Below are 10,871 nucleotides of genomic sequence, written 5' to 3' on the forward strand. Positions count from 1 at the left end.
CCGCGCTCTCCGTGAATGGGTGAGGGAACAGTCTTCTTCCCCCTGAGCCTGCGGGTGATTCATCAAAGCTCATCATTCCCAGGCTCAAGAGATTCTAAGACCTTCGCCCACCTTTCGTTTCTATGCTCAGTGATGGCCTGTTTGACTTGGTTGGCCATCCTGCTTGCCGCAATTTTATCTCCCGGGAAAAGGGTTCGTTGATAGAGCCTTCTCAAGCGATTTCTCTCTCGTATCAAGGCTTTGATACGAGGGGGAAACTCATTATAGCTCTTCAGCGGACACTCTTTCCTGGAGGTGGCCGCTCGAAACGCATCATTCACAGAAAGAAAGAAAGAAATTTTATTGATGCTTTATACTCTTCATGTTCACACAAGTCAGGTGGGAATATACTAGTAAAATAGGTAAGTCATGGTTAATAATATAATTACATCTACATAATATAAAAGATTTGAACTTGAAGATAGTTATAAAATATTTATGCTCTACCTGTCTGTCACTGCAACATCGGCATCATCAGACAGGAATTCTTCAATGCTATAATACGCTTTTTTGATAAGTAGTTTTTTTTATTATTTGTGAGAAACTTTTAGTAGGAGTACAGCGTATAGCTTCAGGAATTTTGTTGAAGAATATTGGACCATAATAATTTTTATAATTTCTGATTTTAGACAACCTATGATACTGTAGAACTAAATTTTTTTTTGTCGGGTATTATGTAAATGAGTAGTGGATATATAGTCATACGTTTTTATATTGATTTTTATAAACTCAATGCATTCATAAATGTATAGTGACGGTATAGTTAAGATACCAAATTTAATAAATTTTTTTCTAATATCCTCCCTATAAGTAAGAGAGACCATATATCGAAAAGCTCGTCTCTGGATGCCAAAAATTCTTTCAGTATGTGCCGAGTGACCCCAACAGAGAAATGCATACAGAACTAGTGACTGAAATAAAGCATAGTAAGCCTCTAATAGTACTTTATTGCTAACAATTTTGGCCAAGTTTTTTAGGAGATAAGTTACCCTGCATAGTTTTTTCGCAAAATAATCAACATGAGATTTCCATGTTGAAGATGAGTCAAGCATTACTCCTAGAAATTTCACATTTGACTTCAACTCCATGTCATGATTTCTAAGAGAGAAAACAATATAGTCAGTTTTTGAGTCATTTATGCGAAGCCTGTTACAGTTGAACCAATCATCAACTTTCAACTGTGCCTCTATGATTTTTTCCTTTAAATTAGTTATGGAGTGATTTGTTTCAATCAATGTTGTGTCATCAGCAAAGAGGATCACCTCAGTGTCTGACACCACCGCAGGTATGTCATTGATGTAAATCAAGAACAGTAGCGGGCCCAGTACCGAGCCCTGAGAAACCCCATATTCCACCGATGATAAATTTGAACATTGTTTATTGAAGTAAGTAATTTGTTTTCTGTCAGATAGGTAGGAAGTTATAAGCCCTAATAGTTTATTATCAATTTCATATAGATTTAGCTTTGATAAGAGGATATCATGAGAGACGCAATCAAAGGCCTTTGACAGATCACATAACAGGCATCCAACAAATTTCTTGTTATGAAAACCATAATTTACAGTATCCACAAGTTTACTCATTGCGAGAGTTGTAGATTTATTATTTCGAAAGCCAAACTGGGAATTTGTGAAAACATTTTTTTGCTCAAGATGATTATTAATTTTTGACTTCAGTATTTTCTCATAAGTTTTTGATAATATAGGGGGTAATGAAATTGGTTTGTGATTGGCCATATCATTTGGATCACCTTTTTGAAACACAGGCACAACTTTTGAAATTTTTAGGCAATTTGGATAAATACCTAATTGTATACTTTTATTTAGCAATTTACATAAAGGAGATATTATTTGATATTTTACTGATTTCAAGAGATTCACATTTAGTTCATAAAAATCCTTACTTTTATTGCTCTTCATATTATTTATGGCATCTCTGATTTTATTTGGAGATACCTCAGTAATGTTTAACTTTGTGACATTTTTAGTGACATCTTTATGTTTGTGAGCAAGAAATTTTTTTTGACTAAATGGCAAATTTGACATGATAGATTTGGGAACATTTATGAAGTAATCGTTGAAAGTATATGCTGTTATCTGATTATTTGTCACGTTAACATTCTGATTTGATCTATTAGAGTTTGCGTTTATCAGCTTCCAAGATGTTTTCGAGATCTTATTTAGTACGTCAACCATTGACGTTCAAATCAATAATAACAACCAGTTGGACAGAAACTTGTACAGTCTGACAATATCACAATTCGGGATGATACACCTCCAGTTTCTATACTTTACCTTCTTTATGCGGAATTTTCAAAAATTGAAATGTAAAAATAGCTTTCAGAACCATAGTAACCATCAATTAATTATTTTCAAAAATCAAGGATAAAACTCCTATAAACTTCCAATCTCAATCTATTCCATTCCATGTTTAAATTGTAGTAGTGAATATATTAGTCAAACGTCAAGGCTACTTAAAGATATAATGAGTTTCCATAAAAGTGATAGTAGATTACATCCTGGGAGATGTGCTCTAAGTAATCATGTTTCCAAGAGGGTCACAAAATGGACTATAATTCAACTAAAATCATATCAGTTGAAAGAAATACATCTATTAGATTGCCTTATTAGAAGATCAGACATTGATCACCTCTGGATTTTCATTAATATAATTCATAATATTTTTTAATACTTTAAAACAAAGTTCCAACCTCACTATGATAGGGTTTTACTTTCAATTAATGACACTTTTTACTCAAAACTAATAAGGATGTTGTCAATTAATTAATTTCAATTTAATGCAATTGATATTGGGTTTTCTCATTGATTTGCTTATATAACGGCAGATGTCTCTGATCACAATTGCACCAAAACAGTTCTAATTTGTTCCTTGTTTTAACATAGACAAACAAACACACTTTTACTTTTTCCACACTGAATCACATGACAGCTGTCAGTGTCAATTGTTTGTTGTCATGCATATATATATATATATATATATATATATATATATATATATATATATATATATATATATATATTATATATATATATATATATATATATATATATATATATATGTATATATATATATGCATGACATATATGTATATATATATGCATGACATATATATATATATATATATATATATATATATATATATATATATATATATATATGTATATATATATATGCATGACATATATATATATATATATATATATATATATATATATATATATATATATATATATATATATATATATATATATATATATATATTGATTTATATACTGTTGTATTTATGTATGCCTTTTTGTGCTCATTGTACCTTAGGATCAGTTTTTTCTTGGTTTGGCCGATATAGAATTTGTTGCAGTCCGAGCATTGTATACTGTATATCCCGTTTTGGTCTTTGTCTTCTTCTTTTTCATAGTTGTTTTTTTTTGTGTTATCTTCGTGTTCGGCTTGTATGTGATGTTGATGTTCAGTGGTTTGAAGATGTTTGTTAGTTTTTTTGTTGGGTGTCCTACGTACGTAAATGCTGTTCATCGTTGTGTTGGTTTGTCTGTTGGGGTGGCATGATCCTTGTTCTGTATTTTTTGTTTGATTCTGTTCTCTAGTTTTATCTATTGTCTTTTGGGTGTATCCGTTTTCGTTCGCTATTTGGTATATGATTTTCCGTATTTGTTTCGGGCTTCATTGCTGAGTGGTATCCTTAACATTCTATATATGAATGCGTTATAGGCAGCCATTTTGTGTGATGGTGGATGGTTTGAACTTGCGGGTATGGTGGAGCTTGTTTGTGTAGGTTTCCTGTATATTGCCATTTGAAATTGTGTTTTGTTGTGGTTATATCCTATGGTTATGTCCAGGTAGTTATGTTTTGAGTTGTGTTCTTCCTCAATGCTGAAACATAGTTTTTGATTTATTTCGTTAATTTCTTTTTTTATTTGTTCTATTCTTATTCCATTGTTTTGTGATATGTACAGTTCTTCGTCAACGTAACGTATCTGAACCATTCTCCTTTTTCATCATGTGTTTTTATTATTGTTAAGATTTTCTCATCTATGGTTTGCAGTTATATTTCGGATATAATGTTAGATAGTGGGGATCGCATCGCTAGTCCATCTGTTTGTTTATAAATTTTCCCTTCAGATTCGAAGACTAGTTGAGATGAGTACTGTACTCAATTATGAGAAACACAGAGTTTATTACCGATAAATTCAGCTTAGATCAATTAAACTGTCTTTCAATGATGAAAAGTTGAGGTTATCATCGTGAGTGTTCTAGTTCAATTGCATATAGTGTTTTCTGTATTTGGTAATTGTCCTATAGTGTTAAATGAACATTGTCAGGGTTCTTTCTTCATTTGTGGTGAGTCACGTATGTAGACACATTTTTTGATTGCAATCAATTAAACTTTAATAGTGGTTGCTAAAAATTTTTCTCACTGTATAGACTGGCAGTTCATGAAATGAAAAAAGAATGTATATAAATGAATGGATGGAATTTCCAAAATTATGACATGAAACCCGACATAACTTCTTGGATGATAATATCGGTTTTTTTTTCATAGATGAAAATACGTGCATACATTAAATAACGATTCGTGCTATTTATCATCTATGTTTTCAACGAATCAGAATCTAAGCCTCATGATTATATTGTTTTTTTCTGTGTTCTTTTCTGCTTGAAGTAACTCTTATAAAAACAAATCAGGATGATGCAATGTCTCACCACAAGGTCACACAAAATTTTATTTTGTATCTGGTTTTACATTTACATGTTTGTGAAATATTTGTCACTGATTATCTCTATATAATCGCATCATACTTCACAGAAAGATTTCATTTGATTTTTTTTGGGATCAATGCAATGTGGTGATTGTCAAAAATATTACAAATTATTTTTGGTGACTTGAAAGAGGAGTTGTGTGAAGGTTCGACGACTGTCTCAGTTGAAGAATCAATTAATTGATTGATTTTAATATTTATTTAACAATAAATTGATGGATGTAGCCGTTACTACGTGGCAGGAGATCATAAATGAAAATGAAATGAAAATTTCTATGTTTTTAACCACTTTCAATTGTAACTAACGTTACTGCAGTTTCGTCCTATATGGACATTCTCAAACTAATACTAATATATAATACTATAATAATAATATTGTATTATTGCTGTCACATGACAGCTGTCATGTGATTCAGTGTGGAAAAAGTGTGTTTGTTTATTTGTCTATGTTAAACATATTACATCAGAAGTGTTATGGTGCAAGTGTGACATCTGCTGTTATATAAGCAAATCAATAAGAAAACCCAATATCAATTGCATCAAATTGAAATTAATTAATTGACAACATCCTTATTAGTTTTGAGTACAAAGTATAACCTTGCCATAGGGAGGTTGGAACTTTGTTTCAAAGTATTAAAAAATATTATGATTTATATTGGACTTGTGAGATACTGTTTGGAACCTTTGGTGTAGTAATGAATATTACTGGAGTTTTTTTCCCAACACCAATCCGTTATTTTTACACCTCGACACGTGTTTCGATCACCAAGTGATCATCTTCAAGAAGAAGATAAAACTGATAACTACTCAAAACTAAAGCTACTTATGCTAATCAGGTACATCATACAGGTAGGTAATCAGTAATACCACCCATATAAGTGTACCACCCTAAATTAATTTTACAATTGGCCTTTCTATTATTTACAATATGTCCTTATGTATGTTTAAATGTTACAGCTATATATAGAATAATTTTCAGCTATATAAAATTAGTTTCACAATATTGCCTATCTATATATTTACAGTGTGTCTTTTTGTAGTAATCAGTAAACCCAACAATATTATTTCAACAAGCTATATAGTATGCTATTTGGTATTGGTCCGTTGTCGTTATTCATAATATTATTATGTTTACTTATTTCCACACTCTCATAGGCATCTAGTTGCCTGTTGTTATTAACTTGTCTAACTAATCTTAAAGAACTGAAGTCTATGGAATGGTTTTGTTGCAAAATATGATGGGCGACTGCTGATTTTTTAGGTCTTCCATATTTTAAGTGTGCTATGTGTTCCTTATATCTCACTTTAATAGATCTTTTTGTCTGTCCATAATATTTTGCATCGCAGTCCTTACATTCAATTTCGTAAATTCCAGACTTTTCCGAATTCTCGTCTTTGTCTTTTGGACTTCCCAAAAGTTTCTGCAGTGTATGACTTTTTAAAAAACCACCTGCATACCTAGTTTCTTGAAAATCTTTCCAAAGTTCTTCGTATATTAATGGTATGGAACTGAGATTTATTTATCTTGGTTTTTGTCCTTTCTGAAAGTCGAGATTTCGTTCATTCTTAACCTAAACTTCTTTTTTCTAATTATGTCATCTACAATACCCCTCGGGAAACCGTTAGCGGTTGCTATTTCCTGTATTGTACGTTTTTCTTTTGTGAACCTATCATGTGTTAGAGGGAAAGTCAAAAGACGATGCACCAAAAAATTCAACCCAGCACGTTTGTGCTGTCCACAGTGATGTGAACTGTCAGGAATATACCTGTCGTACAGGTACAGTAATACAGTCGTACAGTAATATTCATTTATATTGGAGGTGATCAATGTCTGATCTTCTGATAAGGCAATCTAATAGATGTAGTTCTTCCAATTGATATGAATTTAGTTGAATTATAGTCCATTTTGTGACCCTCTTGAAAACATGATTACTGAGAGCACATCTCCCAGGATGTAATCTACTATCACTTTTATGTGATAAAGTTTGTTTATAAATTTTACCAATAATCTATTCTGACCAGTGTTTTTTTGTGTGAGCATTTACAATTCCACCAATTTTTATTCTTATTTGTGTTTTAACTGTTGAAGAGTTTGTTGTAAAGTGTTTCGTATTGTTAACACTATGCCTCGAGTGCGAAGGCTTCGTCGTATTCCTCAACTTAGTAATTTTGAGAGAGGATGCGTTGGCTTACGTGAGGCAGGTTTTTCAGTTAGATACATTTCAAGAAGAACCAGTCGATCTTTGCGTACAATTCTAAGATTTTATCAGGCATGGACCCAAGCAGGCCAAGAACACAGAGCTAGGGGCACCGGTCGTCGCAGGGAAACAACTGCGCGTGAGGATCGCCGATTAGGACTTTTGGCTCTGTGGGATCGGTTCATTTCTAATAGGGCGATTGCGAATCAGTGGTTTGAAGAACACGGAAGGATTGTTGGAATGCGTACAGTATATCGGCAAATGAGAAGTTTCGGACTTTTTTCGTATCCTCCCCATTGGGTGTTACCACTGACGAGCATTGACGCAACCAATTGCACTGGTGCAGATACAGTGGGACCGCGTAATCTTCAGCGATAAATCTCGCTTTTGTTTAGGTATATACGATGGACGAGCAAGAGTGAGAAGAAGACATCGTGGTGGAAGACGAGATCCCCAATTTGATGTGGGGAGGCATGTTCACCATACTGTTGGTTTGATGGTATGGGGTGCCAGTGCATATAGTAGCAGGACACCTTCAGTCTTTATTAGAAGCAACATGACGGCTCTTCCTCACATTCACGAAGTAGTCGAGCCTTCCATATCTTGAGACCATCGAGAACCCCATATTTCAACAAGACAACGTAACTTTAGACTTCATGGATCAGCATAACATAAACTGCTTACCATGGCCACCCAGATCGCCCGATCTTTCGCCATTCGCAAATGTGTGGGATATTCTTGGTGGCAGACTGCTGAATTTACAGCCCGCAGAGATTTTGGCAGCACTTAGACATGAGTTACAAGTAGGGTGGAATGAGATACCGTAACAGGATATAGACCACTTTATCAGGACAATGCCCAGATGTATCCACGAGTGTATGAGAACTTCACTGGTTTCACGATCATCCAATTTCTCTTAAAACTTACTCGTTTGTTTACTATTATCTGTCAAGTATTCAAGAAAAAAATTATTGAAATATTTTCAATATAAATACTTATTTACCTTTCTTTGTCACTTAGTATAGTTTCGCACTTTTCAAATTTTTCATCTGGGTAAAACAAATTGAAAAAAAAGACGGTTATCTTTGATACCATTTACGAAGTGTCCGAAAAAAATACTGGAGTTGATGGAAAATGCATCATAGACAATGTTGAAATGTGATTATAATCTCATTTACCGAAATAAAAATTAACTATTCTCACTTTCAGAAGCTCTTACTCCAACTTTCATATCCGCACTTGTGGATTTTCTCGTGGTTGTTGTAGTTCTAGTAGTGGTTGAACTAGTGGTGGTTTTAGTGATGGTTGAACTATTAGGGTCGGTGCAACAGACTATGGGTTTGGTGCCAACGAAACCGCAAATATCAGAGGGATATATTCCTTTCCTTATGTCGTTGAGAGCGGATTGGCATTTAGTGAGATATTTACAAGTGGCACGGGTTCCGTCATTTGTTGTACAAGAATCTCCTGAAAAAAAAATCAACGTAGTGAATGAAAGAACAAAATTAAAATTGGATTCAAACGAGGATAATTTTAGGAGAGATTCATTTTTTGGAAAGAAAGTTTTTGGCTTTCTACTTCTCTATAATTAACAAATGTGGAAAACTTCCGAAGAATGGAATGGTACAGATGGTACAGAATGGTACAGATACGTAGATGATACCCTAACCAGCATAAAGTTGCTGCATTCAATAGTATGCTTCGAAGACTATTGAATATTCCACTGTCTTGGAGGTAATTTCCAGAGGGAGCTGAGGTTCATTCAAGAAATCGCAGTCAACAACGGTTATAAGGTAGATATTAGAGACTCCATCCTTTCCAAAAAACTACAAAATCAAGCCATGGATCAGGTCCACCCATATTCAAGATGCGATAACGTCAGTTATTTGACATTGTCAAATTTGGGTGAAACAACCAATAATATTTCCCGTTTTTTGAAGAAAGAATGCGTAAACTTTTTTTGAAGAACGAATAAAGACAAAACTATAAGTTGAAAGTATCACAGTTGAAGTATGACAAGACGTCACTACGTCAAAACCATTGTTCTATCTTCAGAATATACATTTGAAAATCGGCTATCAAAAATAAAAATCGATCATTTCAGGATTTTTGTTGAAAGTACATTGCTTGTAAACTAAGAAATTTGTTCCATAATTCAGTCGCTCACTGTATTTACGATTTGTTCCATATCTATTACGCAAATACTATTTCTGTATATCTGTATCTGTAGAGTAGGAAGGGTGAGTGTAAACCCACAGCACTTAGGCCACATGTGACCCATTGTACATCCTCCCGAGTAGGTCCTCCTAGGTCATCGTCCATCCTGTCATTATCAAGAAGGTGGACAGGTCACTGGGAGACATCTCTTTTATATCAGCAGGTGTTGGCCAAGACTCGCCAAACACACACTCTTTTATTGACGATAACTCCAGGCACTCGCATAGGACATGCTTGACAGTCTCATCTTACTGTTCACATATCCTGCATAGAGATGTGTCGCAAATACTACTTGAAAATATGCCGAATTCATTTATTTGGACCCCTGCAACATGAAAAAGTTGCAGGGGTCCAAATCTGGTGAATACAGTGGCTGAGGCATAATGACGAGTGAGAAGGTGCATTATCGTGAATTGTTTTTCGATAATACCGGACGTTTTCTTCGTATTGATTCTCGCAAGAGGCGAAATAATACTCCCTGTTCACCGTACAACCATGTGACGAAAACGTCCGATGCACGACGCCATGGTAATTGAAGAAAACAGTAATCGAACTTGACTCAGAGTACAATCACCGTATGACACTGTAAACATTTCAGGAGTCTTTAAGCACTCAATTCCAGTTTTTACACAAAATTGTATGCAAAATTTTCGAATCATTTTTTTCGATAGCAGAAAATCACCGAATATTCAAAACACTTGTAACTTTTATGCCTCTCACCAACAAATTAAACATGCGAAACAGCTGAAACTGTAACTGTTCGAGACGAGTGTACCAACTTGAAAAAAAATCGCAAATCGATTTTACGTAGGTCACGAAATTTGAACATTCACCTTATTTTTCGTGTCTAGTGAACCGTTTTTTTTTTTTCAAAGAAAGTCACGCGAAAACGAATTTTCTGTATGAAAAAATATATTTTTTTTACAATATTAATAATCCAGTCCACGCTTCAGAAGTTTTCTAATTTCAGATAGTATGAAAAAATAAAAAAAAAACAAATCAGAACTTTACAGAAAAAAGTTCCAAATTCGACTTGGAACGTGATCGTACATTTTGATAAATTATGAATGAGATAAATATTGTTTCCTTAATACCAGTATTTATTGTTATTCGTCTGCTGTGCTTGATTTGTTGGAGAAATATAAGATTTTCTGTAGTATTTGTATATAATGTTTGTTTCACAGTTCACTCAGGTCAGGGCATCATAGACTTATGCGATTGACGAAGCAGTATACTTAAAAATAAACGAATAAAGCAACTCTGTGACGTAGAATAAAAACTCACCATCGTACAATTGTGCCAGTACTCCATTAACAGTACAACAAACCACAACAATAACGAAATAATTCACGAGATCCAACATATTTCCAAACAGCAACTGATGCAGTTGATCACCATACAGCGACTAAGTTTGACCTCCCGGTGTTGGGAATTCTTATTTTTGAATCGTTCGGTTTTGCCAAGTCAATTAATTCCGAATAAATTTTGGAAGCAGATTATCTGGAATAATTGTTTTGTGGGTATTTACGATCATAGGCAACTTTGTTTACTTACACTGATCGTTAATATGCACGGTGCCACTAAATGAGAAATATGTATTGTTAAAAAGGAAAGTTATATG

General features: G+C 33.8%; 1 protein-coding gene across 2 annotated transcripts in view; it reads right to left on the bottom strand.

The window, feature by feature from the left end:
* The window catches only part of LOC111510145 (venom protease), a 78,729-nt gene extending 68,017 nt beyond the window's left edge, over window positions 1–10,712 (bottom strand). Inside the window, exons 1-2 of one of the 2 annotated variants that reach the window (XM_074169618.1) lie at window positions 10,535–10,712; window positions 8,237–8,500 (exon numbers count right to left, since the gene is read on the bottom strand). In XM_074169618.1, coding sequence (XP_074025719.1) covers window positions 8,237–8,500; window positions 10,535–10,613 — 343 coding nt within the window. In that variant the 5' untranslated portion in view covers window positions 10,614–10,712. The remainder of the gene's footprint in view (window positions 1–8,236; window positions 8,501–10,534) is intronic. The other variant, XM_074169617.1, reaches the window with a different exon arrangement.
* Between the last annotated feature and the right edge of the window lie 159 nt (window positions 10,713–10,871).

Source organism: Leptinotarsa decemlineata, unplaced genomic scaffold, assembly GCF_025532065.1.
Source record: "Leptinotarsa decemlineata unplaced genomic scaffold, Ldec_3_MD MMD2_P_RNA_scaffold_5, whole genome shotgun sequence".
Classification (NCBI taxonomy): Eukaryota; Metazoa; Arthropoda; class Insecta; order Coleoptera; family Chrysomelidae; genus Leptinotarsa; species Leptinotarsa decemlineata.